Source organism: Lycium barbarum, chromosome 2 (assembly GCF_019175385.1).
Source record: "Lycium barbarum isolate Lr01 chromosome 2, ASM1917538v2, whole genome shotgun sequence".
NCBI lineage: Eukaryota > Viridiplantae > Streptophyta > Magnoliopsida > Solanales > Solanaceae > Lycium > Lycium barbarum.
This window is the reverse complement of record NC_083338.1, coordinates 149,400,640-149,428,412: the sequence shown is the minus strand read 5'-3', so window position 1 is coordinate 149,428,412 and position 27,773 is coordinate 149,400,640. Positions and strand designations below refer to the sequence as shown.

General features: G+C 35.3%; 4 protein-coding genes across 13 annotated transcripts; 2 read left to right on the top strand and 2 right to left on the bottom strand.

The window, feature by feature from the left end:
* LOC132628053 (bifunctional nuclease 1) lies at window positions 1-4,515 on the top strand. 2 transcript variants are annotated; one of them, XM_060343751.1, is made up of 11 exons: window positions 1-228; window positions 1,607-1,915; window positions 2,376-2,546; window positions 2,653-2,702; window positions 2,785-2,841; window positions 2,922-2,987; window positions 3,076-3,150; window positions 3,432-3,550; window positions 3,854-3,945; window positions 4,116-4,171; window positions 4,284-4,515. In XM_060343751.1, exons 2-10 carry the CDS (start codon window positions 1,624-1,626, stop codon window positions 4,166-4,168), a joined length of 975 nt encoding a protein of 324 aa, XP_060199734.1. In that variant the 5' UTR covers window positions 1-228; window positions 1,607-1,623; the 3' UTR covers window positions 4,169-4,171; window positions 4,284-4,515. The 2 variants fall into 2 exon arrangements, with proteins under 2 accessions (XP_060199734.1, XP_060199735.1); XM_060343752.1 differs by lacking the exon at window positions 1-228 and having other exon boundaries at window positions 238-1,915.
* Window positions 4,516-6,294: 1,779 nt separating this feature from the next.
* On the top strand, window positions 6,295-11,452 carry LOC132628051 (phosphatidylinositol/phosphatidylcholine transfer protein SFH1-like). 5 transcript variants are annotated; one of them, XM_060343747.1, is made up of 9 exons: window positions 6,295-7,024; window positions 7,821-7,886; window positions 8,558-8,666; window positions 9,299-9,398; window positions 9,843-10,109; window positions 10,265-10,342; window positions 10,465-10,566; window positions 10,812-10,861; window positions 10,955-11,443. In XM_060343747.1, the coding sequence occupies exons 2-9, from the start codon at window positions 7,880-7,882 to the stop codon at window positions 11,070-11,072; spliced, it is 831 nt and encodes a 276-aa protein (XP_060199730.1). In that variant the 5' UTR covers window positions 6,295-7,024; window positions 7,821-7,879; the 3' UTR covers window positions 11,073-11,443. The 5 variants fall into 5 exon arrangements, with proteins under 5 accessions (XP_060199730.1, XP_060199732.1, XP_060199733.1 ...); XM_060343746.1 differs by lacking the exon at window positions 6,295-7,024 and adding an exon at window positions 7,347-7,745 and having other exon boundaries at window positions 10,955-11,442; XM_060343749.1 differs by lacking the exon at window positions 8,558-8,666 and having other exon boundaries at window positions 6,300-7,024.
* Window positions 11,453-11,656: 204 nt separating this feature from the next.
* On the bottom strand, window positions 11,657-15,135 carry LOC132628050 (protein HYPER-SENSITIVITY-RELATED 4-like). The gene is made up of 3 exons (XM_060343745.1): window positions 14,691-15,135; window positions 12,946-13,579; window positions 11,657-12,225 (listed from the first exon to the last, which is right to left on the bottom strand). Exons 1-3 carry the CDS (start codon window positions 15,026-15,028, stop codon window positions 11,872-11,874), a joined length of 1,326 nt encoding a protein of 441 aa, XP_060199728.1. The 5' UTR covers window positions 15,029-15,135; the 3' UTR covers window positions 11,657-11,871.
* Window positions 15,136-17,064: 1,929 nt separating this feature from the next.
* Window positions 17,065-23,419, bottom strand: LOC132628049 (inositol-pentakisphosphate 2-kinase-like). 5 transcript variants are annotated; one of them, XM_060343742.1, is made up of 9 exons: window positions 23,065-23,419; window positions 22,861-22,971; window positions 21,625-21,825; window positions 21,071-21,218; window positions 20,575-20,615; window positions 20,334-20,444; window positions 19,533-20,132; window positions 18,448-18,595; window positions 17,065-17,512 (listed from the first exon to the last, which is right to left on the bottom strand). In XM_060343742.1, the coding sequence occupies exons 2-8, from the start codon at window positions 22,960-22,962 to the stop codon at window positions 18,467-18,469; spliced, it is 1,332 nt and encodes a 443-aa protein (XP_060199725.1). In that variant the 5' UTR covers window positions 22,963-22,971; window positions 23,065-23,419; the 3' UTR covers window positions 17,065-17,512; window positions 18,448-18,466. The 5 variants fall into 5 exon arrangements, with proteins under 5 accessions (XP_060199725.1, XP_060199723.1, XP_060199726.1 ...); XM_060343740.1 differs by having other exon boundaries at window positions 23,158-23,419; XM_060343743.1 differs by having other exon boundaries at window positions 22,861-22,965; window positions 23,158-23,419.
* Window positions 23,420-27,773: the final 4,354 nt, after the last annotated feature.

Sequence of the window (27,773 nt, the reverse complement as noted above, 5' to 3'; positions counted from 1 at the left end):
TATCTTTTCTCTCACACATTATTTCTCCTTTCCTTTATCCATACATCTTTGTCGGCCATCATTTATCCAATTCTGTTCCTTTTTTCTCTTCTCTCTCTTCAACCAAATATTCATTTTCCTTTTTTTTTTTTTTTTTTTTTTTGATGATCATTTATTTTATGATTTTGTGATATTGAGATTATTATCAAGAAAATTGAAGGCTTTGTTGTTGTTTAAGCTACGATCCAGGTGGGATGCACTGATGTTAATAGTAGTACCTAAAGCAATTCTTCTTCTTCTTTTTGGATTGATCAAAGGATTAAACTATTTGATTAATTAGTTGACCAATTATTCTTCTTCTTTTGGATTGATCAAAGGATTAAACTATTTAAATAATCAAGTGAAAAAGGTGTGATCTCGTTATTATTTTGATAACTGTGGAATAAGGTGAAGGGTTGATCTTTAAGTTGAAATTTTATTGAAATTCAAGAAGAACAAGTTAAAAAAAATTGATCTTTTTTTCTTCTTGGTATGTGAGTGTAACTTTATTTTGTATGCAAGGTAACTTAAAAGACTGTAAAGTAGTGATCAAGAAAGAATGTTGACTTTGAAGTTATTCACAAAACTGAGTTTTGATTGGTAAATTGGGAGCAAAGATATTGCTTTAATACTTTGAGATTCTCTGTTTTTTATTGGATTCACTTGTGGTTTGCCAAAATATTTGTCATGGTTAATCAATAAGAAATTCATGGTAACTTAAAACACTTTTAAGTAGTGATCACCAATGAATGGTTGATTTTGGAGTTATTCCCAAAACTGAGTTTTTTGATTGGTCAATTGGAGCAAAGATACTGCTCTAATGCTGTGAAAACCTATGTTGTTAGGAATATTAGGATTCACTTGTAGTTTGCCTAACTTTTTGTCATCGTTAATTAATCACAGAAGGGATAAGTGTTGATTGTTGTGATGAAATATGTCCAAATAGAACTGAAGGGAATTCATACAAGTGAAACTTACTAGTTTATGGTTGCAATTCGTATAAGGAACTCTTACTAGTTTGTGATTGAGCTGTAGTTGTAAATTAGTAGGCTTCTTATATATGCACATGTACACACTGTATGTGATGTGCCAAGGTAAAACTTAAAAAGTATTGACTTTGGAGAAAATCAATGACAAAATTCTTGTTTCGACCCAGGAAATGTTCTAATCATATAGAACTTTGTGTATGATCTCTTGCAATGTCAGTTTCTTAAGACAGTTCGATCGAATGTTTCTTTTTATATTCATTTATTCTAGGGGTATAAGGCTAAGCGAAGCGAAAAGGGTTTTCCATGAGATGGGAAATGAAAACGATTTTCCCCACACGAAGTTTGTGAATAAGTGATTGTCTGATAATGAGCAAGGAATATCCGTCTTTCTGCTAAACAGGATGGATGTTAGAAAAAGAGATAATCTACTAGTTTTCCTTATAGAAATTTAAAAATTCTCTTTTGGGCATTCGTGTTTTGTAAGTCATTACTGCAAAAAAGGAACTGCCAGTGAGTTATTTTTTCTATGGAGGTTGCATGCTATATGTCTTTTTCGAGAAATGATGTCCTTAGTTGTGATGTAATTGTTGTTTAAGTAGATTTCAGAGTAAGCAGAATGAGCTCTCTGCAAGGGCCTATCGTTTGTCCTGTTGTTCGTGGAAAGCAAACAAGTCAGTTTGCTGCTCCTGTCAACTCTGCTTTTGTGAAGGCTAAGAGTTTGAAAAGTGGGTTCTGGGGGCTTAATGGGATTTCTAGCTTCCGGGTTAATGTGGCTCGTCAACCACAATCACGAGTAAGCAAGGTGATTCAATGCACTTTTAGTTCATCATCAGACGAAAATGGTAGCATGGCAGAGAATTCCAATGAAAATGATGCAGATTATGTGAACTCTAGCGTGGTAGAAGCTGGTAAGCTAATTTTGTTCTCAAGTGCTACATACTTTATTGGCATTATGGCACACTTTGGTTCTTTATTGTGGAAAACAATTACTAATGCTGGGATTTGTCGTAGAAATAGTAATGGCCCAATATATAAGGTGTAACCTGCTAATTTAGTACTGAGATGATTCTGTTGCAGTGTGATGGCATTCCCGTAATTTTTCCTACTTTTTTCTGCATATTTTCACTTGTCAAATTTCTAGAGTGGGGTGGCAGACCTCATTTGTTAGCGATCGGTTGCTTTCACTTTATTCAAAAGACAGTCTTATTTTTCAAAACCAGAGACATTGATGAGAACCCTCTAAGTTCGTATCAAAAAAAAATTAGAGAAGAAGTGGTTGTGATACTTGCCCAAATAAATACTAGTAAATAAATAAATAAAAAAGGTTAGTAACTTTTTTTCTGTGGGTTTCCTGTTCTTCTTGTGTAGTTGAAGTGCGAAGTGGTCCAGATGGTTTCATGATCAAGATGAGAGATGGCAGGCATTTGAAATGTGTCCATAATAATCCACAAGGAGGCCATCTACCTGATTATGCTCCACATCCGGCGATTGTATTAAGAATGGAAGATGGAACAGGGCTCCTTCTCCCTATTATTGTTTGTACGTAGATATTTCGTCCATTTGTTTAAATGACTAGACTCTCTTAGGTGCATAAATCAAGTGGGCCATCTCATTTCTCTGTCTCTGTGTGTGTTTTATATGACAGTGGAGATGCCAAGTGCGTTGCTCATGGCAGCTGTGCGCAATGTCCAAATTGTAAGTTTTCCAATCTAGGTAGATGTTTCATTCATTTGTTTATTCCGTTACTGATTTTTGACAAATGTTGGCTTTCTTTCAGGCCAGACCAACAATGTATCAAGTTGTGAAGGAAATGGTTGAGAAGATGGGTTACACAGTAAGCTTGTTATTTGTGCTCTTATCAGTAATTGTGTTATCTTTTATGCTTTGATTGATCTGACTGTTTCCTGTTGGAAGGTCAAACTTGTTCGAGTTACCAAGAGAGTGCATGAGGCTTATTATGCTCAGTTATACCTAACAAAGGTGCGTAAAATGCTGTCTGACCACGTTTCAATACATTTTTAGGCTAGGGTATCCAACTTAACCACCTTTTATATGGTTGTCATTACAGTCGGACAATGATGCTGAGAGTATTAGCTTTGATCTTCGTCCTTCTGATGCAATCAACATTGCTGTTAGAAGCAAGGTGAAAAACTAGTCTCGTCAACTTCTGTTTTATACATGAGTTATAACTGATACCTTATTCTGTTTTGAGTTACCCACATGTTGAAGCAATCTCTTGGTAACTAAATTTGATCCCAATTTTAATACCACATCTATCCACGGGTCGACCACAGTATAGAAACTGTGTCCAATGCCATCCACATCAGTCCCCATTGCTATAGTCCTATTTCCTCGTTTTAATTCAATTTTACTGTGTTCTTGCACCAAATGATTGTTTTCATAATAAAGCTTCTGTTGTTCTAGGTGCCAATACAAGTCAACAAGTACTTAGCTTATAGTGATGGTATGAGGATTGTTGAATCTCCGAAACCAATAGTGCACACTGCTGGTTCGGACGGTCTGTTGTTCACTGAGCTTGACAGGTAAAGCTCTATTAGACAATGCCTGTCAAACTTTTTCGCATCATTTTTTGTCAGAAAAAAGTAGTTCAATATATTATTCAATTTTCTTACCTGGTATATATTTTGATAAAAATGTCATGTAGCGTTATTTTCTGTTTGAGAGTTAAAAAATGTAGTGCGTTTGAAATTTTAAACTAAGCTGAAATACTTACTGTTATTCATCCCAAACGTTTATGTTATGAATATGCGTTGAATGAGATGTGGACGTCTCACAATGCCTTATTTCCTTGTGACAAATATAATCTAAACTTGTTTTGTGGTCAGGCCTTCTGGCAAGTCGTGCATTGAAACAAAGGAGTTTATTCTTGTGCGGAATATGCTGATTGCGGCTGTTGAAGAACGATATAGAGATGCAGGTAGCCTTTGTTAGCATGTCCAGATTTTGTGTTGATGGTGTTTCTGCCACCATATATATCTGTTCTAATCCATGTTCTTTTTCAATTCCCTCTTGTTTCCGTGCTACTTTTTCCTGTTTACAACCCTGGTTAATATGTTCTAGTTCTCACTTTTACATTGGTAATTCCAGCCCTGTGGAGGGACAAGCTTACTCAACTGCGGTCCAAGAGAAACTGGATATAGAAGGTAATATTGTCCAATCATTTTCCTCAATATTACAAACTTTGAGAAACTATAGCAGTATTTTCCTTTGATACGTGTTTGAATTCAAACAACTATGTGACATTTGATTTCATAGGTGTGCTTAGAGTTGTTTGAGCAAAGGACTGCTGTGTATATAGAAGCCATTCATCGGAGCCAATGTGGTCAGCATCTTCAAAGATCAGTTGTACTTCTCCCTGTAATATTGTAAAAAAAATAACTTGTGAATATCTGTATACATAGACTGTAATTAGTGTAAGACCTGTAAACTTATATTTTCCTGGACATGAACTTTATTCAGTTTCCATATCAATCTTTGCATTCCGAAATGTGCCTTCCATCTGCTACATATTGTTGCGGTGGCTTATTAGTAATCTGAAGATCAATAAACCTTAACTACATGCTTCCCCCTCCACCAGGTAAAACTATAAATTGCCAGTTTCCAATCCCTGTTTGTATTGAGAAATAGCCTAATGTTCTGGAGTTTCAATTTCCACAAGTGAACCTTCAAGATACTTTTATGGAGTCTCCAAGTTGAAATTCCAACACAATGACTATTAGCGCAGACGGATTCATAATTTGAAGCTAGTGAGTTATGAATTCTAATCTCTTTTAGTTATATTGGGTCCTAAATTTGTAATTTGCAGATATCCGATGGACTTTTAAGATGAATATAGAAGATTGAACCAAAGCTATTGGTTCGGCCAAGCCCCTTGCATGTACTCTCCCTTTGGCCCTGCCGAAAAGTGGCCAGTTGGTGCTATTTCTACTTCTTCGTGAAATGGCAAATTGGCGCTATTTCTACCTCTCATGGCCAGGAATAAACCCTCAATACACTCTTAACTAGGGGTGTACATGGACCGGGTTGGTTCGAATTTTTTAAACGCCAAACCAAACCAATTGCGTCGGGTTTTTAAATTTATACACCAAACCAAACTAATAAAATTTGGGTTTTTCAACTTTGGGTTTTCTCGGGTTTTTCGGGGTTTTTTTCGGAATAGTCTTGATACAAAACATATAACTTTTACTTCAAATATTTCTTTAGTCCTAGTAAGGTACAACTATATAATTAAGGTGTTTCTTAAGAAAATAACACAAAATGTGAGAAGAGTGATGACATTGTATTAAAATATTTAACAAAAGCTAATAAAATCGGTTAAAATAAATATTGCTAATTAACAAGCCATAAAGAAAATGACCATAATCTAAAAATATTAAGTCATGCTAAAATAAGTACGACAAATAAGTATCAATTACATGACAGAGAAAAAAAACTTAAGTTATGTATTTTCACTCTCTAAATTAATTATGCAAAACTAAAGAATAGATATTCAACATTATTGTCAATCCTAATGGTAAATTGAATTTCTTTTGTTAGCATTAGTGTTGAGTTGGTTTGGTTTTGAACTTTATTTGAGTTACTAACATCCATAGGATATAAAACTTATTGACGTTCAAAATTCTCAGTTTAAGCTTGAATAATATGATAATAGATAAAAAACTACGAAAAAATTTAAGAAATATTTATTAATTACATTCCAAATAAATATTTTTATGTATAAAATATTTTAAAAATTGAATACATGTAATGTCGGGTTGGTTTGGTTCGGTTCGGTTTGACTTTTTTTAGTTAAAACCAAATCAAACCAATTATGGTCGGGTTTTTTTTTTCAACACCAAATCAAGTCAAACCAAATCACTAGTCGGATTTTTTTTCTCAGTTTGATTCGGTTTATCAGTTTGGTGCGGTTTGTCGGTTACTTTGTACACCCCTACTCTTAACCACGTGAAGAAAAAAGTGTGTGTAGACATGAATATATCAGATATGATAGGCAGAGGCGGATGGAGCACTATAACTTGGGGTTCAATTGAACCCCAAACTTTTGATGCAAGGTATAAATTTATATGTAAAAATTTACTAAATTACAATAAATAGTAGATATAAATCCATAATTTTAAATATATAATGGTTTAGTGCTAAAAATTTAAAATGTTAAACCCTTAAAATTTAAATCCTAGATCCCCTCTGATGATAGGTCTGCCTGGTCATTTTTGGAGGTCTTGTTCTGCTGGTTAGAATTACGTTATGGGACTTGATGCTTGAAAGAAAACGACTGATTATACAATCAGTCGAGTTTCACTCTAACACGTAAGGTTAATTGGTATCTTATTAAAGTTAGTCGGCTTAAGTAAAGTTACGCAAGATGTATAGTTAATCCCGAGGTGGATTCAGATTTGGGTATACGAATAAAGTTTCATACTTGGTGGGACAGAAGATTGAGAGCCAACTTGTGGGGTGCGGGAAAATCGAGAGGGTTTGGGACAATATCACATCATATTAAGAGTATCTGCGGGCTGATATAGCAAACAATCAGCTGAACTCATCTATTAAGTCTGAATGCGCTTTTGAGTTAGTAAGGTAGATTGTTGCTTACTCTACTTGGTGGGCTAAAGATGGTGGCTATTGCTATGCTAGTAGCTGAAACTCTTGCTTTTTTGGTTAAACCGGTGGATGATATCTTTTGGAGTCCTGATTAATTTGGATTCATCGTGTAAAGACTATTAAAGGAAAGCACTTCTTAGGAAGAAAAATCATTTTCGTGGTTCAAACTAGATCTGTCATTTTGCTACAAGAAAAAAAAAAAAAGGTAATGCTCTATTGATAGCGATGGTTTCCCATACGGAAGAGAAGATGCTAAATATACCAAGAATAATGATATTGAATGAAATAAAATACCATTTCAGTCGCATCCGTTTTGAGTATATTCTCACTTCCAAATTGGAATCTGCATACTTATTCTCACCAAGGAGACGGGCAAAAAGAAGGGAAACTTGCACGTAATAATGCTAGTAAAATTGACTGAAATCATCACTTTGCCTATAGTTTTATTCATATGCAATTGCTTGAGATCGTTTACGGTCTCATTAAAAGATAAAAACTGTTAATTCTATTCATGTTCTTTCGAAAGAAGTAAAATTAAGGTGTGCCTTGTTCAATTTTAACAAATAACCCAGCGATTTGAATTTGTATATTACTTAGAATGTGTTATGGGCTGCAGATAACTTTGTGCATTCTTCATGTTTCAAGTAAACTCACAAAATCAGAAATTGGGAAAAGATAGGAGCTAAAAAATAGGCAAATGCAAAAAAAGATAGATGTACTTAGTAGGTAAGAAAGGCTTGGAGTATACAAAATAGATAGGAGTATACAAATTACTGTCATGTGGTGGTAAGCATTTTCGTCTTATTAATATACAGTGTACATTCATGCTCTAAGAATGAAATTACTTACGACAACGAGGTCTCAAAGAGGAACTTTCTGGCGTGAATTTAAATTAGTTAATCCTAAAAACAAATATCGAGCACCGAACCAGATACAAAAGTGGCATATTCCCGCCACTAAGGGAAAGGGTCCCATTTTGAAAATCCTCTCTCTATATAGGCAAATAGACCAAAAAAGGGACCCCACAAAACCAACCGCTATCAAAAAGCTTAACTGCTTCACGAAACTCTCATTTTTATTCACTTGGACATACACAAAGTCCAAATATGTTTCCATGTGAGTGTCTTTGAACTTTGAAGTAAAGTAATTATTACTCATTTTGATATTTTCTGATGTTAACTTTTGTTGCAGGATAAAGAGATCGGTTTAGAAGACATTTACAAACTTCATTTTAAATTAGTCCTTGGAAAATGTCAGGTAACTTCGATGATGTAACTTGCCAGCACTGTCTCCTTTGTTCTTTTTAGTTTCTTGTACAGTTTTATATTTCCTCTCTACTATTTTCTTCCAATAGATTCACTATAATTGAAGCAAAAAAAAAAAAAAAATTATGTGAAGGGGATACAAGTCAATCGATGTAGCCTACATCAATAATGATTTCAACCTTTGAAATGTTTATCTTGAGCACATTGTATTTTTATTATGGTTCAAAATTTAGTATTCCTACTTATTAAAATTTCGGAAAGGGAAAAAAGTGCCCTTAACGTTTGTGATTTGTTTTATATTTACCCTTCGTTAATCTATTGGCTCATAAATACCCCTAACATTGTGTAAAATCAGGGGCGGAGCTAGCCTTGCCCAAGGGGTGTCAAGCGACACCCCTCCGCCGGAAAATTACATTGTATAGATTGGTAAAATTCTGGTTTTATAGGTATGTATACTAGTATTGACACCCCTTGATACAAGCAGAAGGCTCAGCGCAGTGATTAAGGGGTTGCAAGAAGTCCCTAAGGTCGTGGGTTTGAACCTGAGTCATGACATATCTATATTTTTTTGACACCCCTTAATATAAATTCTGGCTCTGCCACTGTGTAGAATATAGATAATCAGGACACAAAATGATATTGGGATTTCTTCTCTTACCACAGGGGAAATTAGGGGCACTGAGGAGTTGAAGTTAGTAAATGCATTTCGACAAGTGCTGATCACGGAGAACCTGCTTCTTGCCATGCATGATGGCGATCTCAAATTATTAAGGTGCCCTGCCCAATTTTAACCACATGCTCAAAGATTATTATATGATAATTTTTAACTTTCCATATATAGAAAATAAATAGACAGAGATAGACTAGAAACATTTGACATATTTTATGTCAATGACACCAAAGGCGAGAGAAACTCCCGTTCCCTTCCTTTCTTGCTCTTCCGAGGATGGTTCTTTTTTTTTGGGGGGGGAGGGGGAGGGATTCCTCCTCCTACTGAGGAGGGAAATTCAAATCGATAGGTGGTTGCCCTGAAGAGCTTGATGGGATAGAAGCTCTCTCGACGTGGTGGCTTGGTTGATTGACACTCCAGTAGGCTCTCTTGCACACAGGAATTTTAGGATGCATAAAATTAGATTTTGTAACTAGGTTCAATGAAGCTTCTTGTGTTGGTGTACACATTAATTCATAATATAATTTGAAACATGTCATTTCATCATTTTGCCTCCAAAATATAGCCTTTACCTTGGATGAAGTGTCATTTGATGCTAGGCAATTACGAAAATATGCTACTCCATAGTTGGTTCCTAAGCACCAAGCATTAATGTTCAAGCCTTTGTCTCAATTCATGTGATGATTGAAGACAATGAGCTTGAACATTCAGCTGTACATTTTTTTTTTTGTCAGATTTCTGAAAGCTAGAAAGTTTGACATTGAGAAGGCAAAGTGCATGTGGACAAATATGCTTCAATGGAGGAGAGATTTTGGAACTGACACCATTATCGAGGTAGCCTTACTTTTTTTCTCCCGATACTGCTCTATCTTTTTCCCCTCCGTAATGCCATATTTCTTGACAATGTCTCCTTTTGAGGTTGTACCTCTGATTATAAGTCATTCACTAATTTGAGGTTTCAAGATATGGAAATGTCTCCTTCAGGATAAGTCTTATTTTCTTTATCAGTACAATCATATTGATTATATTTTCCCACTTTCGATATGTTAATCTGAAAATGCCATAAGTCTTTTTCTCGAATTTTATGGTTAGCTTTTTTGTCCTCTGGAGGTCGAGTAAGGCTTATTAAACATGTTCTAGTCTTCCTGTGTACGTGTGAGAGTTTTTTTCTGAATTGTCCATCCACATTTTGGTTAAAATTCTATAATTAATTAATAGTTCACGATTTTTATATGTTCATAGACTTAGTTTCTTGATCATATACAATATTTTGCTCAGGATTTTGACTTCCATGAAAGGGATAAAGTTCTGCGGAACTACCCTCAGGGTTATCATGGCACAGATAAGGAAGGAAGACCAGTTTATATCGAAAGATTGGGGCTAATGAATGTCGACAAACTTTTGGAAGCGACTACTTTGGATCGTTATGTTAAATATCACGTCCAAGAATTTGAGAAGTCTATTGCCTTTCGGTTTCCTGCCTGCTCTGTAGCTGCAAATAGACATATCGATAGAGGTGTTACCATTTTGGATGTTGAAAGAGTGGTATAGTAGTCTTTTCTGGTGGATTATGAACAATGTGATTCGTATGGTTCAGTTACATAATGTTTGGTTTTCTATGTTATAGACTTTTCTGGTGGATAATGAACAATGTGATTCGTATGGTTCAGTTAGATAATGTTTGGTTTTCTATGTTATAGAATTTGAGGAGTTTCACGAAACCGGTACGAGAAGTCATTTTGCAGCTGCAGAAGATTGATAATGACTATTACCCTGAAGTAATTCACTATATCCCTTATTAGCTAGCAATAAGTGAGGCCTGTTTCTGATTTCCTTTCGGGTACTGTCATATAAAACTGCTACTTAATTAATATCTAACCTTGACAAAATAATTTCGCAGACACTTGGTGAAATGTTTGTCATAAATGCTGGACCTGGCTTTAGGCTACTCTGGCATATACTCAAGCGTTTTCTTGACCCTGAGACGACGTCCAAGATTCATGTATGACAAACATTTCTTTCCTTTCTTAAGTTTTCCTCATTTTGCTTTTGTATTATGATCTAGCATCTGTTGATAGTCATTATTTAAGAAGCTTCTGAGTCGTTAAGTCTAATTATGATGAAAAAGGTTCATTGATGTCCTAAATGAACTAGAAAAATTGGTCTTAGAATGAGATAGAGGGGGTACGAGTCAATCGAACATGTTATATGTTGCTCATCAAGAACTATAACCTGTCAAATTTCTAGGTTCTTGGCAACAATTATCAAGGCAAACTGCTTGAAATCATTGATGAAAGGTAACTGTCTCGTAACTTTTTTTTTTTCCTTCTATCCTAGCGGTTATAGAGTTCTTTACAATTAACATATGGTGAAAATTATGTCATTCTCAGTGAGTTGCCAGATTTTCTTGGTGGTAGCTGTACGTGTGAAAATGAGGGTGGTTGTTTAAGGTCAGATAAAGGGCCGTGGAGAACACTAAAGACATCAATGGTGAATGTGGATTATTAGTGGCTTTATATGCACATATAGCAATCTTTTTGTTTCTCTAAGATGAATTTTAGAGAGGAAGAAGAGTGTTTAGAGAAGAAAGTGGCAACATTGAACCTTACAAGGCAACCGGAGAAAATCAGCCACAATTTGTATGTTCCATTTGATTGTACCATTGTTTCTTTAGAATTATTTGCGAATTATGATTCTTTCATCATTTATCAGTAAATAATTCTGCATTTATTTTAGCACTTCCAATGGAAATGACTGTATTGAGAATGAAGTCTTTCTCATTATATAATTTTGCCCACTATGCCAAGAGTTTTTACTGTAATAGCATTAGCAGTTCTTCTGAAGCTGTCGAGATCTCGAACTTCACATTTCCAAGCAACGATAATTTCGGACAAGATGGTGAATTCATGTATATTAGACTTTGATATATATATATATATATTTTTTTTTATTTTATTTTAAGTGGGGCTTCGAAAGAGATTGTGAAGATAAATGTCCAGATAAAAGATAGACCACTTGTGCCTGATTCCTTGATATACCACTTGACTGAAGTAGCAAATTTTCTTCAAGTTTTTGAAAGCAAACAAAAAGTATACTTTGTGAACTATAATATCAAGCTTATGAATAAAGGGTCGGCCAATAATGAATAGAATCTACCAATCGAAATTAATTATGAATAGCATCAGCAAAAATTACCACTATAACATTACCGCTCTGTAACATATGAAAGAATATCACTCACTCTATGACTAATACTGGAGTCCTAACGTCTTATCTGTTATAGTCAGCAACGTTGTTTAGCTTGTTGTCACGCCCATTCCTTGTTTTGAAGGAATTTGACGAGGCTTTCTAGTGCAATGTCAGAATTGTTGCTCTTCATCAGCTCTCCTGCTACTTCAGCTGGTGTTACTCTAACTCTCTCGAACAGATCCTCAATTGTCTTAAACAACCTGTGCTGGTCTACCTTTAGGTAATTGGAAGCGAGTACTCTGAATCCACTGAAAGTGCAGTATGACATCTCAATGTGTACATCCATACGTCCGGGTCTCAACAATGCTGGATCAAGTCTGTCTTTGTGATTCGTTGTGAACACTATGATTCGCTCATCTCCACAACTCGACCACAACCCATCAATGAAGTTCAACAACCCAGAGAGTGTAATCTGCATTTGTAGAAATCTTAGCAAGATACTGGTCAAAGTATAATCCTATTATTCCCCCTGTTTCAAATTATGTGTCTTGCTTTCCTTCATATGTTTAATAAAGAATGTCACTTCTATATTTAGTAACTCCTTAATTCCAAAATCCACATCTCATGTTTAAGATCACAATATTCAAACGACATTTTGATGCATTATACACATCTCTAGTTTAAGACCACAAGATTCAGTCTTCCTTACTTTCTTTAATCCCATATCAGGCCAAACCATAACACAAAATAAAACGGCGAGAGTAAACTACTTGGTGATAGCAATTGATATTGAAGGAAAATCCAAGAACACACAAAAACAGATTTTAATCCATAGTTATGCTAGTGTTCCAAGTCCATTCTATTTGTTTCACTACTCATCAATTTCACATGCCTCAAACACCGACAACATTGTAAAGACCACAACCTATATGACGTACATGAATCACAGCAAATTGCTCAAATAGTGACGAAAAGTATATTTACTTTTCTCCAGAATCTTCCACTGCAGGAAAGAAAAAAAATCTTCTTTTTTAAATGGCATGAAGTTTATTTATTGGACATGAATTAGGGTTAAACATATGGTTTACCCAAATCCAATTTTCTACGTAAAACTCTTATATGTAGTGTAGTTAAAAGGAATTGAGTAGTGCAGTGCAAATTGAAACTGCGTCAAAGAAATGCATTACAATACCTTGTCATCTTCAGTTGTGTCATTCTCATTTTCTCTATTCTGCAACCCCACATTGCAATCAATGTCTTCTATCACAAGTATAGAACGATTTGCTGAACCAATCAACAACCTTCTCAAATCCGAATTGCACTGCACCTCTCTTAAATCCAAGTCATAAACATCAAACTTAAGGTAATTAGCCATAGCTGCAACTAAGCTCGACTTTCCCGTACCAGGTGGTCCATATAACAAGTAGCCACGTTTCCACGCTTTTCCAACTCTCCTATAATAATCTTTCCTGCTTACAAACATGTCAAGATCCTCAATCAAATCTTTCTTCATTTCTGGTTCCATAGCCATTGTATTAAATGTTGCAGGATGGTTTAAAACCACGGAACTCCAATAATCAGTTCCGTTGTAATCAACCGTGTGTAGCCTCACTACCCTTTTCTCTTCTTTAATCTCTTTGGCCCTTCGCAGTATGTATGGTAAATAAGATTTTAAAGCGATCTCCTTTTGCTTCTTGTGAAAACTCAACTCGAAATATCGAAGCTCTGTCTTGGGATTGGTGCTCTTTTCACTCTGTTTGATTCCCCTGGACTTCATGATCCATGTGAATTTGACACTCTCATAATAATCTGTTACTTCTTGGTACCTATCACATAAACAGATTCAAAAAAATTCAGATAGCCTTTTGACATACTCGTTATTCACAAACTATGAACTTTTTATTTGCAAATCAATTTTTATCTACAATTGTTCCAAGTTCATAGAGAATTTGAAATTGAAGAAGTGGTTACAGCTTGTTTGGATGGTTGTTACCTATTGTATTGTAATATCGTTACTTTAAATACAATTTTTGTTTTGATTGTTAATATTGCGTCGGATTGTTAAAAAACCATTATATAACGATGAAAAGTGTCATTTTCTGTAACAACACCAAACTTGTGATAGCAATTGTTGCCTTATTTGTTTCTCATCTTGCCCTTACTTTTTATTTAATAAAGTACTATTTTATCCTTTACCCTGCTTTTTCTTAATAATACATCTACTGCCAGTGCATGACATTATGAAAGGATATGTAACAACCATCCAAACAAGTAAGAATAACTCACATAAAATCATGGTTTTCCCTCACAAAACTTCCATTTTTATTCCAAATGAAGTTCATGTTCAAACGCAATTTCGACTTCCAAATACTCCACTCTTTTTCAGCAATGAACTTCTAATACTCCCTCCGTTCCAATTTAAGTGTCTTACTTTTCATTTCGGTCTGTCCCAAACAAAAAGAGGTCTCTTTCTTTATTTTATAAATTGATAATTCATAAAATTTACCTGACAAGTTTAAAAGCCACTCTTTATTTTTTAAACTCTGTGCTAGTCAAACAAAGACACTTAAATTGGGACGGAGGGAGTAATAACTCCTTTCAACTTCAACCAAATATTGTTCAAAGAGGCCCTAAAAGTGGCATCTACTAGTACGAATTCAGCATAATTTATTTATTTTTTGAAAAAGAAAACTGTACTATTAGGGCTCGTTTGGTACGATGGATAAGCAAAAATAGTCCTGGGATAAAAATAGTGCCGCCTTGTCCCACGTTTGATTGGAAAAAAAACTCGGGTAATCACGGAATTATAATGTTTTTTTATCCCACCTTGAGGGTGGAATAACTAATCCCGGAATAACTGGATAAGTTATCTCGGGATAAGTTGTTTCCAAACAAACGAGCCCTTAAATTATGTGTATAGTTCAAGTTAAGGTTTACCTATCGACAGTGACAGCAAGTTCTTCATCTTTATCAGGTTTGTTGACTTTAATCCTTTGAGTCCAAGCATTAACCCTTGTACCTAAATAAACATTAACAGCATCAAACATGTGGTTCGAAGTAAGACCTTCACACTCTTCTATCACAACAATTAACTGTGACGAAAAGCGGTTCGATAGTTTTTGAAAACGTGAAGAAAAAAAGAGCTGGAGTTGTTCTGGTATAAGATCACTAGTTATTGATCGGAAGAGAATTGCTGAAGCAGTGAGAGAAGTTGCTGCCGTTAAAATTGACTTAGAAGAAGGCATCGTTTCGAATAACTCCATTTTTGTTAACATTCTTGAAATTGCAGGAGTTTGGGGTGGTGGGGGAGGGGATGGGGTGTTGTAATATGACGTTTACATAGGATTTCAGTTATTCTTGGCTGGCAAGAAACTTTGTAGAAAAATTCGTGGAAGTGCTTCGAAGATGTCTAGAAAACTCTTGGACGTGTGAATGTGAAATTTGAGGCCCAAGAATGAAAGGTGCTAGTTCATGGATTGATTTTCAGGCCCATTGATCGGCCCATATCAGAAATTGAATCCGAGGGGCCAATTCGCAGGAATGTCCTTATTTCGGGGTGGTCTTTAATTTCCCCCCTCAAATTGCTAGTCTTTAATTTTTGACCTTTAGCTAAAAAGGTCGCCGAAAATCTCTGACATTCTGGGTTCGAACACCAGTAGAATCGAAAAAAAAACTCGCAAGGCAAGATTTTATAGCATATTATGTCTATTCGGGGGTAAAATTATGCCTTAAGGCATGACTTCTGTAGCATCCCAACAGAGTCCAAAAAAAAATATCGCAAGACAAGGTTTCATAGCAAATTATGCCTATTCGGGGTAAATTTATGCCTTAACGCATAGTTTCTATGTAAAAGTTATGCCTGAAGGCATAGTTTCTATATAGAAGTTATGCCTGAAGGCATAGTTTTTATATAGAAGTTATGCCTTTACCCCTTGTCTGATTCTGTAGAATGCTACAAAAGTTAAGAAATAACTTTACCCCGAATAGGCATAGTTTCTATGAAAATCCTGTATTACGAAATTGTTTTTTTTTTTTTTTTTTTTTTTTTTACTCTAAAGGGGTTCGAACCCGAATCTCTGGTTTCGTAGACGCACAAATAAGGTACTTTGGCCCACAATTTTTCATTAAATGAGATGTAGGGAAAAAAATAAAAGACCACCGATTTGAGGGGCAAAAATTAAAGACCAATCCATATGAAGGGAAATCCGTGCAATTTTTGAATCCGAGGCTAGCTTACAAGAATGGTTTTGAAAGTGGATGATTTTGAAATTTTGACCATGTTTGCCTCGTGGGCAAAACTTCAAGGTCAACAAGTTTTGTCATGGAGCAAGTGGGCGTCAAAAGTTCAACATCGCCAATTTTCAAGGTCATTAGGTGTAATTTCCTGCTCTTTTTTCAAAGATGATCAACCTGTATAAGAAAATTGGGTGATTTACAAGAATGGCCTTGAAGATGAGTAGTCTTGAACTTTTGATCTCTTTTTTCTTTTCATGGTCAGAACTTCAACTTTTGGTCATAGGGTGTAATTTCCTGGAGAAAATTTGACCCCTTTACAGAAGTATCAGATTGTGCAGGGTGCATTTTATGACATCGCAAGGATTATACATCAAGGATGGATACAGCAATCATTTTCTACAAGTGATCCATTCGTATTAAGATGTTTCTTGAGCTAAACAACAACCCAGTGAAATCCCACAACGTGGGATCTGGGGAGGGTAGAGTGTATGAATGCTGGAATTGTGGATTGTAAGTAGCCATGTTTCTAATAATAAAAAAGACGAATGGAGAATGCAGAAAGAAAAAACAACAGTCCCAAAGAAATTTTTGAGCGGTGTGTTTAATTAAATAAGATAATGCAGCTAAACAAAGAAAATATCTCATCTATAGCAACCAAAAAGAAAATTGAAAATGCCACAAGGAATCGTAATTTTTGTTCGTCAAATATTTTTTCCCCTGAAAGGGGATTTGATTGAACATTTGGCATTTTGTCTAAGATATGAACCTAATGGCGAAACCTATGCCCGCCACTGGAACTAGCATAGTGGCATGTATTTTTCGACACCTCCACAAACTTGATTTCACACTTTTCCCATGTTTTCTAAATTATCGTGCACGTGTGTAAATATTCAATTTTAAACTCATAATTTCAAAGTATAATGTGTCTAGTGTCAGAGACATTAAACTTAAATTCTGGAGCCGGTCCTGACCGAGTACGTAGTTAACCCAAGAAAGCTAGAGAGAAGACATTATACTACGAAGCATGAGATGATATATTTTCACCACCGAAATGGTTATTGTGATCAACAGAAAGTTAAAAAGTAGCTTATGATTACATATTCTTGAAATCTCAATAGATATTAATGTTACATCAAGTCCAATCTGATTCACAAGCATCATTTACAGAAATGTAAAAATTGCTGGATAAAGCGCATTATAATACAGTGCAATACAACCAAGGGGTAACAACTTTAAATGTTGACCTTGACCTCCAAGGTAAAAGGATACAAGAATGATTACATTTAACAACAGACCTGGATTCAGAGCTAGAATAGCCGTAGAAAACGTTAATGTCGCGTCACCAATCAGCAGAACATATTACTTCATGCCAAAATTGATCCAAAATCCAGCTGTATGAATAAAAAAGTCCTATCGTCTTGAGATGGGAAAGGTACTGAGGTCGTTGATATATCACTTTCCTTGTAGAGGAGGAAACGCCTGATATGATACTTCTCTTTCTGCTTTACTCATTAATCACCATTCTGCAGAAGGAGAGCAAGCAACTAATATTAACCTTCCCACAAGAACAAAATCTCTATATCCAAGAGAACGCAGCAACATGCAGTTAAAGACGTGCGCTATAACTGCTTCCACTTTTAGCTCAATCAGAGAAAGTTAGTGGTTGCAGCAGCTAAGACCTTTTTTCTCTCATTCTTGTTCGTTTACTTAAGCAAGTAAATAGCTCATGAGCATCTTTGAGTTCAAATCAGAAGAGAGCCTCATGCCTTCTTCAAATAGGTCGTTTCAGCATTGTAGTAAAAGTAGTTCTCTATTGTTCAGAGCCAGGGTTGCCATGAAAATTTAATTATGAAAAACTAACTAATACTATATTTTATCTAAAAGAGATCCTGCTCATGGAATCAAATTTTAAAAAATGCAATACTGTTTGTGATAAATTCTGTCACTGCTTAGTGAACATAAAAGTTATTCTCCATCTTGTACTGATAAGCAGAAAACATTTGTTATATTAAGTACTGATAAGCGAAAAATATTAACAATGTGCCAGGAGAATTATACTTAACCATAAAATCACGGTAATGTTATGTGATCATGGAGAGAGAGAGGCAAGGAGAGACAAACAGAAAGGGCCCCTTGCTGATGTAAAAAAACTGTTTTCCGCTTATCATGGAACATGGAAAAAGAAACCCTTCTTTTTCTTTTCTTTGCAATTTCGCTATATATCTGATCCATCATTTTTTTCTTTCTGACAAGGTAAACTTCAGTTCCAGCATATATACACAATGAACATTTTATGAGAGAAACAGAAAGGGCCCCTTGCTGAAGTTAGAGCTTTCTTCAGATGTGGGTTGAGACTTATCTCGTGTATTGAAATTGAGTCACCAAAGGAAGGCAAGTATGATATATTTCCAGGAATCGATTGAACAGAAATCCAAAAAATGGTTTTTCAGTTGATTACCAGAAAAGTATCCCCAATGTCAAGCTCCGATTTCATCCTGCTGCGTGGATTTTACCATCTGAACATAGCTGCTGACTATCTGTTGGTCTAACTTGTAGTAGTATTCCATCCTCTCCAAAGGTTTCAAATCCAGGTCAATGAAATAAGCCTATTGATGGGAAGTAAACAAAAGGCCATAAGTAAGCTGGAAAAAAAGGTTCTACACATTCTGGGAGCCAGAGAAACCGTCCTTTTGAGATTTAAGCAGACAAGTGATATAATACAAGCCTTTCTACCTCCACAAGGTCAGGGCAAGGTCTGTGTACACTCTACCCTAGAACCCACTCTGTGGGATTATACTGGGTATGTTGTTGTCGTCGTTGTAAGCGATCTAATACAACATACTGAAAAAAAACTTGTGCCACAAGGCAGAAGATGAGGAGAATAGCAGGACAAAATACATACTTGAAATAAGATTCAAAACTGATTTTCAAAAAATATGGAAGAAGAAGAAGAAGAAGACTGTCCCGTTCAAGAAAATATATGAAAAGAGAACTGATGGAGGCATTGACTATCATCTGAATGTTCCACAATCTATGAAGTAACTAGTAAGTATCGAAGAAAGAAACAGATATCCTATGAGTATAAAATTAAACAACTTTTGAGTTTGTTAAAATTATGCAGTGACATGTAACCTAGGTGTAAAGGTGCGCCTAAGGTGCACTATAATTCATTGATAATTGCAGATTTCACTTTGTCCACACAAATGTGTGTGTGTTTATTTTTCTGCATTAGTACGGAACTTAACTCTGCTTTGCACTTAAAGTTCCAGCAAAGTCACCGTTCATTTCAGCTTTGAAAACACGTATGTTGACAGACTAACGATGAAAAAGCAAATAAGAGCAAATCAACTGAGTTGTGGGCACAACAATTTGCAGGTACAACAAGTTTATTGCTGCCGAAAGTTCTCATATCTTCTTTTGCATAGTATAAAGTACAACTTTACTAAAAAGGAGCTTAGAAAAAGATATTTCATGGTGCAATATATTATTCAGAACCCGAAATTTCAAAGGAGTTTAGGGAAAGGAAAAAAGAAAATGCACTACCTTGTAATCAAAACTTTGGTTGGTTGATTCTACGGAAACTGTGCTATATGGAGATTCCACACTTTCATCTTCTCGAGGTCTAAAACTAATCATCATGCTCAGGTCCTTTGCAGTCGCAGCAATCAAGTAGTTCCTCACAATCTTCAAGCTTTCCTCCTTTGAAATTGAATGCAAGGAATTGTATCTTTTTGACAACTGATCTTCAACTGTCTGTTTACATACCATGCAAGGCTGAGAAATGACGTTGTAATATGCATGAATTGCACCTTCAATGTCAGAATTGTCTAACTTCTGGACTTCAAGAACCTTATTTAGCAGTCCTGAACTAGAAATGGTCTTGGAAATGAGATCCAGAAGGCATTCTGTCCGCTTCCCATCTACAGCTTGGATTACACACTTGAGTGCATTTTCAAATGTTTTACCAACTTCACAGCTTGTAGCATCTGCATTACCACCCAATTTCCCTAAGATGAGAGAACCATTCAGGAAAACTCGGAAATTGTTCTGTGGGGTCTTAAAGAGGCCCTTTATTGCTTTGTGTACTCTATCTCTGGATCCAGAAAACAAATCCAATGGATCATATGCACTTATCTCTGATATCTAATACAGCGGAAGCAACCCAGAGAAAATAAAAAGAGAGAAAATGATTAAGAAAAAGATCTAAAATAAGCAGAAAGCTAATAACTGAACACGATAAAAAGTAAACACTATTTTAACTTAGACTGGGGAAAGAGGGAAGATTATCAAGTCAATGATGCAACTAAATAAAGAAATCCACCAGCCAGATCGAAAATGAATTACCTTTCCTTGGTGCAATTTTAAAGCCTGATGCATTTGGAAACGAGTTACACTCCTTTTAATTGTGTTTTCTGACGCAATAAATTCCGAAAGCGGAAGGAATCCGCATTTAGGCTGGCTCCAACAAAAGAAATAAAAACACTAATAAGAAAATCATACTAAATAAACATAAATCATAAATAAAAATGAAAGAGCATGAATAACATATTCAAGAAGAAAATTAAATAAAGCTATCAAAAAGTACCTTTATTTCTACAGATATGCAGAAGTCCTGTTTATGCTTACCTGAAAGGAAAATACAGGAGCAGCAAAATAAACCAATTTGCCAAATCAAAATCCTAGTCAGATTCTGTGCCAGACCAATCAAATGACAAAAATAAACAAAGTGAATTTTCGTTGTTTCTTCTGTGTCAACAAATGAACCAAAACTGCAGTCACCTTTTCAATAAGTAGCATACACTTAGAATAGCTGTAAATATTACTCTTTTTGTTTCATACACACGGAGGTAATATCAAAGATATATCCAATCTCTTAGCACAGAGGTATTTGTAGAGGTTAATGCACCATTTGTCTATGAGAGATACTGGGCAAGAGACATTTATCATTGTTGTTCACCCTTACCATCATTAACTTGAGATTAAACTAGTCTATAAATATAAATACTGCATGCACATTATAATCTTAGTAAGTATCAAGGAATGGAAAGGATTAATAAAATCATTTAATCTAAAATTATTACCAGGTGGGAAAAGTGAATGATCGGATATCAGCAGCACAGAATCAGACAGGGGGTTGACCTTTGCGGCATCAACACGCCAAGAAGGACGCTGACATAGAACATTGTTATCAACTGTTTCCAGAAACTCTCGGTTCACAAGGATGCGAGTCTGTCAAAATGGAAGAAAAAGAATGGCAATAATTAACCATGTAGTTTCCATGTTGACAGCTGACCATATGCCACTTAAATTTGCAATTTTTCATAACTTAAATCTTGAGGCCCCTAGTTCAGCATAACTTGACTACTTAAGTTTAATCCTAGCAAGCAGCGAATAATTCTCCTAAAAGAAGATCAACTGCATAAGAATGTCCTGGGATCTAAGGGTGAAACTTCATATTACATGAACATTGGCACTAAATTAAAACTTCTTGATGCAGAGCAGTATGGCTACTTATTATTACTAGTCCAAAGATTAAAGGTGTCTAGCAAGGGAAAAAAAATGATGATTTCAGACAAACCAGATCCGATAGGAAATGATAAAAACTTAGGTGGTATGTACAAGGCTAGCAACATACCCCTGCATCAACATTCTTTGAACCCAACAGCGAGCACATTACACGCTTCACAAAATAGTATTCAACAATTTCCCTTGTAGGAGCTGATACCAGCTCTTCATATTCTTTCCATAAGAGGCACTCCATCTCTGTTAGACCTGAATAACCATTCTCGCATTCAGATCCATTTGGTACCTTCTGTACCCGCAACACTTTTCCAACCTAGATAAAATTCAGGAGAAAAGGATACTATTGAGATATCAAATAAACCAAAATACCTTCTTTCTAACAAGTAGTAATAATAGCATCAAGAAAAGTTGGTCTCGTTCCTCAGCTGGTTACTTTTCCTAGTCCATTGTTGAAGTTAATGATTTGTTTATGTTTAAGCAGCAGTGAGTTTTAAGAAGTAATGCAATGACACTTAACCAGTGGTTCACTCTTTTAGGAGGATCTTTTTATTTAATTATTTGGAAAACTGGAGAGTCAAATAAGCTACTACTATTTGGCACTCCACCACTAACTTCTTCGAGTCTGAAACAACACCTTCATGAGATGGAGTACCCCCAAACCAATGAGTCAAATCACTATGAAGCCTATGAGCAAGGGAAAATTTTCACTTCCAGTCTCTTATCTATTTATCTTTTAATTTTAATTTTTTGAACTTTTATTTTCTAGAAGGAAAAACAGTAGATCACCTCTTTTTCTGGTTCCCAAAGGGATAGCTAAGTGGTTGAGGCATGAGAGAAACACTGAAGATCACAATTTCAAATCCCTAGCTACCAACGACACAATGGTGAAGTCAGGAATATCGAAAAAGGTGTTCAAGATTTAATATATATATATATCTATAAGAAGTAATTATTGACCTATATACTCTGGCAAAACTACGAATTATCAATGCATAATTTTTCAATGAAGGGTGCCCTTCAGTCCATGTAGCTACGACACTCAGCTGAAACCCACTGTGATTTAAAAAACTATTCTTTATAATAGCCTATTCAAAAATCCATGGAAAAGTGTCAATTGTTTCAAAATACTACTTAGATAGTGAGTACTTCATTTATTAAGACTGGGTACTTTTGTGGGGGGGGGGGGGGGGGGGGGGAAAGGTAAAATTCCATATTCTTACATATTAAAATCTTCTCTGTTCCCAGGCTTTGTCTACAGTGAAAAGAAACTAAGTAATTTTCTATTCATTAAACAATTCACCACACACAAATCACAACTGTTAGTAGAAAAAGGAATATAAAAGCATACAAAATCAGGATTTTCTCCAGTATAAGCAAGCACTAGATTAACAGCTCCTTCCCCTCTGTAACACCATTCTTTAGCATCATTAGCCTGCAAAACCATCTCCATCTGCTAATCCTAGTAATTAACAACAACAAATTACACAATTTGTTAGTATTACAATATCGATTAAGTGATCAATATAAATAGCAATTAAACCTGAAATGTAACTGGAAATTGGATATAATCAAATGTTGAACCCCCTTTACTGGGTACGCTACAGTTTGGCCTGTCTTATGCTAACACTAACACACGTGTGCCCACCTGGAACTGGAATGGGAACCTTCCCTTTACACAAAAGAGAGAGAAAGAAGAAGAAAAAAAGGCTAGGGTGTGTTTGGTAGGACGAAAAATGTTTTGAGTTCTCGGCAACTAATGTTGAGTTTGGTGCGCAAGTCGAAAAATATCTTTTCAAGAGCATCTGCATATCTTCAAAGTAATACGCCATGAATTTATTGAATTGAAGTGCAACTAGGGTAAGGAGTTAGGCGCGGGTGGGACAAGGAGGGTAGGCGATAGGTTGGGGATTTGGCTGCACGGGGTCGGGGTAGGGGTGGATACAAGTAGGAGTGGGCGTTCGGTTCGGTTTTATCAAACTTTGGTTTGGCTATTTCGGTTTCGGTTTTTTGAAGGTGGACACCGAACACCGAATTCCGAACCAAACTAGTTCGGTTCGATTCTTTCGGTTTCGGTTCGGTTCAGTTTCGATTTTTTGGATATGATATTAGAAGCGATTTCATTTACACTAATTCATATTCTCAAAAGCAATAATACATAAAACTGATAAATTAAAATCAAAATCAAACAAACAGGATACACAAGAACAGAAAACCATAACTATGATATAGGATTATTAGGTGTTATATACATACAGTAAGAATAACTAAGAAAACACATAAAGAATATACATTAATCCTAAAGACACATCCTAGTCACCTTCTTTTGTTAAGGATATTTGATTTTCTCAACTTGAGTGAAAAATTAGGGATACAAAAGCAAAAGAGGGCTTGTTGCAAATGATTTTTTTTTGGGTTTAAACTTAATGGGCCTGGACTATTTTAATTTTTTTGGATAATGTATTAAATTTCGATGGGCGTTAGGTTCTTCGGTTCGATTTTATCAAACTTCGGTTCGGTTATTTCGATTTCGATTTTTTAAAGGTGGACACCGAACACCGAACCAGCCTAGTTCGGTTCGGTTCTTTGGGTTTCGATTTTTTGAAGTTCGGTTTGGTTCGGTCCGATTTTTCTATTTTTGGTACTTATGCCCAGCCCTAGATGGAAGTAGGCAGGTAGGTGGGGTGCGTCGATAGTGGGCGTGGGGATCTATTGGTATGATTGATTCAGAAAATGTCTGAAATGTTTTAAACAAGAGAAACTTACCTAAATGATTATTGTAACATCCCGTAAATCCGAATTAGGTGTGAATATATGAATCTAGTATAAAGGTGATATTTTAGCCATACGAATCCATTTGGGATGAACTCGGGTGATAAACAGTCGTTTTGAAGTCAAACCAAAAAGTGAAGTTCTTAAGGCCTTCTAAATTCATCTAAATCTAAGACAATATGTACTTATGGCCAGTCTTGGGGTACTTGCGTTAGGAATGTGGGAAAACTTCCTTCTTGAAAGTTGTAGATCTTTGAAAAACCTTTTCAACGGTATATTATGTAGGTCAACGAGACATCCGTACAAAGAGTTATGGCCATTTTACTAAAGGTGGCAGAGCTGGAGCTTCATTCATGGACAGTTTTCGAGAACTTGCGTTAGGAATTTGGGAAAACTTCCCTTGAAAGTTGTAGATCTTTGAAAGACCTTTCCAACAGTATATTATAGAGGTCAAACGGACATTCATACAAAGAGTTATGACCATTTTACTAAAGGGTGGCAAAGCTGAATTTTCACTGGAAATTTCACCCAATGTACGCCCAAGGAGTGTTGGACGTACTTTCAAGTATGGGCCGTACATCCTAGGACGTACATTGCCCCTTTTTGGCAGAAAACTCGTTTAAAATGGGTATGGTCTTATTTTGTTCCCCTTTTTCATTCTCCCAAACCCTAAGGACGAAATTCTTCTCTCTCCCAAACTCACGATACTCTAAGGTAAGCCATTCTAAGTCATTTGAAGTTAATTCTAACATGCACCCATGATTACTAATCAAGAAGTCATCATTCCTAACCTAGGGTTTTCAAGAAAACCCACATAAAGATCAAGATTCTAGCTTTTGGAGTTCTTCTTCAAAGTTCAAGTTTTTAATTCAAGTTTTTGAGCGATTAAGGTATGTAGAGTTACTATCTACGTCTGGGAACATCATTGTTATTTCCCACGCCTCATAATCCATAAATTATGATTCTTTACGAGAACTAGAGTTTCTATACCATGCTCATGATAACCCTAGGTCTATGTCCATGATTATATTATGTATGAATTGTTATAATTCCATCATTGAGTTTTTAATATTTATTTATGATTATTAAGAATCTGTCAGTAATCTATGAAAAACCCATATATCTCATTCCATGGGTTCATGCATGCTAGTTTATGATACATTATGCTATTTTCAAGAAAATACTATACATGGTTTACAAGTTCATGCAAGCAAGCTATAATTCATGATATTCATGTACAAGTAAGTTATACTCATGAAAAACCATGGGCAGCAAGTGTCACTTATTTTACATGTTCATGTTTTTGTGATTTGCTTAGTTAACCGAGAAGGTTCAGATAGCCTGAAACTACGTAGCCATCGTAGGATAAGGGTTGTCAATAAGGAGGCAACACCTTCATTATGCAGTTTGGATCTTACATGCTTATTATTACTTAAATCTCATATTCCTAGCAAGATATGAGTGTTCTGCTGGTAGGGCGCAAGTACCAGATCATGTTGTCGGTTATACTATAGCACTCCCCATGTTACAAGATGTTATATATACAAGTATTTTCATTGATTTACTGTTTTCAGACTTTACTTATATGTATTCATGCTCATGTTCATGTCTAGGTTTTCAGTTTCACTTCTTATCATGTTATTTCATGTCCCATGTTATTTCTTTCAATTGTTTTACATACGAGTACATTCAGTGTGCTGACGTCCCCTTTCTATTGCCCGGGGGCCTGCATTTCACGATGCAGGTACTGATTTACAGGACGATACATCTGCTCAGTAGGACAACATTCGTATGAGCTTATTGGTCAGCCCCATCTCATTCGGGGTTTAGTCAACTCTTTGTTTTTTTATAATGAGTTATGCATCTAAGGTATGTTAGGGGCCTTGTCCCAACAAGTATGTTTTCCCGTCAGACTCATGATAGAGGTTTCATAGACTAGACAAGTCAGTTATGTTATGTCAGACATTCGGAGTCGTATAGCCATTTTGGCTCATTCGTGTTATTTCCGCACTCATGTTTAAACAAGTATTTTTATTAAGCATTATGACTTATTACGTTTTATAAAGGCTCATCATGCATTCACATTATATTCCGCTCATGTTATGCCTCATGATGATTCAGCAAGCTATGTGGTTCGCTCGGTCACATGCAGTAAGGCACCGAGTGTCGTGTTTCGCCCAGGCCATGGTTCGGGGCGTGACAATTATATAATTAGAATTGTTAACAATCTCTGGTTATGTTTTGTATATTTACGTTTAGTAGTTGATTTTTAGTTGTATTAGCGTGTATTTGAGTGTATTTGAATGCACTGCTCAGCCATATACATATGCATATAAATGAAATAAATAACACATAAAATCAAAAATTCAATTCACTTGGCAAAGTCAAAATATGTATTCAGCTATAAACATATGTATATAATATACATACAATTGTATTTAGCTTTTGCAGTACGTAAACTAAATACATTTAAATACATACATACAACTACATAGAGCTACAAAATGAAAATTATAGCTATGAAATGTAATTAACTTAAATAGTAGTTATTAATCATAAATACATCTTAGAGTTAACTATACCATGTAATTTTTCCTCTGAAGAAATCATTTTCATCCATTTTCTCATATTTTTCATAGAAAAACATTTTTTATACCAGGAATCTTTTTTCCGAGATTTAGTGCAACCTACCCTACAAAAGTAGGGATTTGATTTACGTACATCCTACCTTCCTCAAACCTCAGTTGTGAAACTACATTAGCTAGTTGTTTCTTTTTTGTTTAGTGCAATCAAATAAGAAAAAATATAAAAGACATTTTCTGTCGTACCAAACACACCCCTAATTTTGATTTTCCGATTAAATTTCTTTATTAATGGCGTAAAATTGAACTTCAACACATTGATGATAGTGTGAAAGATCATAATTACGAAAAATATCTTGACTCGCGAAAATATCTGAAGCGGAACATAACATTTCATATTTTAATTCAAATTTTCATTTCTTGATGAGCATAGGATTTATTTATCATATGAATTAAAATAGAAAGTGGAGTGACATATAAACGTGAATAGAAAGTAAGACTGAATTTGGTTGATAATACAACGTTTGTTTGACAATTTGAATAGCAAATCTTCATGAAATGGATAAGTTTTCATCTTTCATGGATCACTTGTACCCAATTTTTTTAAAAGAAATGTGTAATGTTTATTCTATTCTGACAAGTATCATATATAGAGTGTATGAAGTTAGACTTGACAAATCGTAATTTCGGGAAAAATGTCTGAAGTTTCATATGGCTTTAGTTTAGGCAAAACTAGTTGAAGAAATTCAGACAAAAACGCTTGAATTTCAGTCATATGAAACTTCAGACATTTTATCTTAAATTAAGCTTGACACTGCATGTTTAAACTTCTTTCGAAATGAATAAACGTGTAAAAAGAATATACGATCTAACTTAAACAGTGACACGAAATGAATAAACGTGTAAAAAG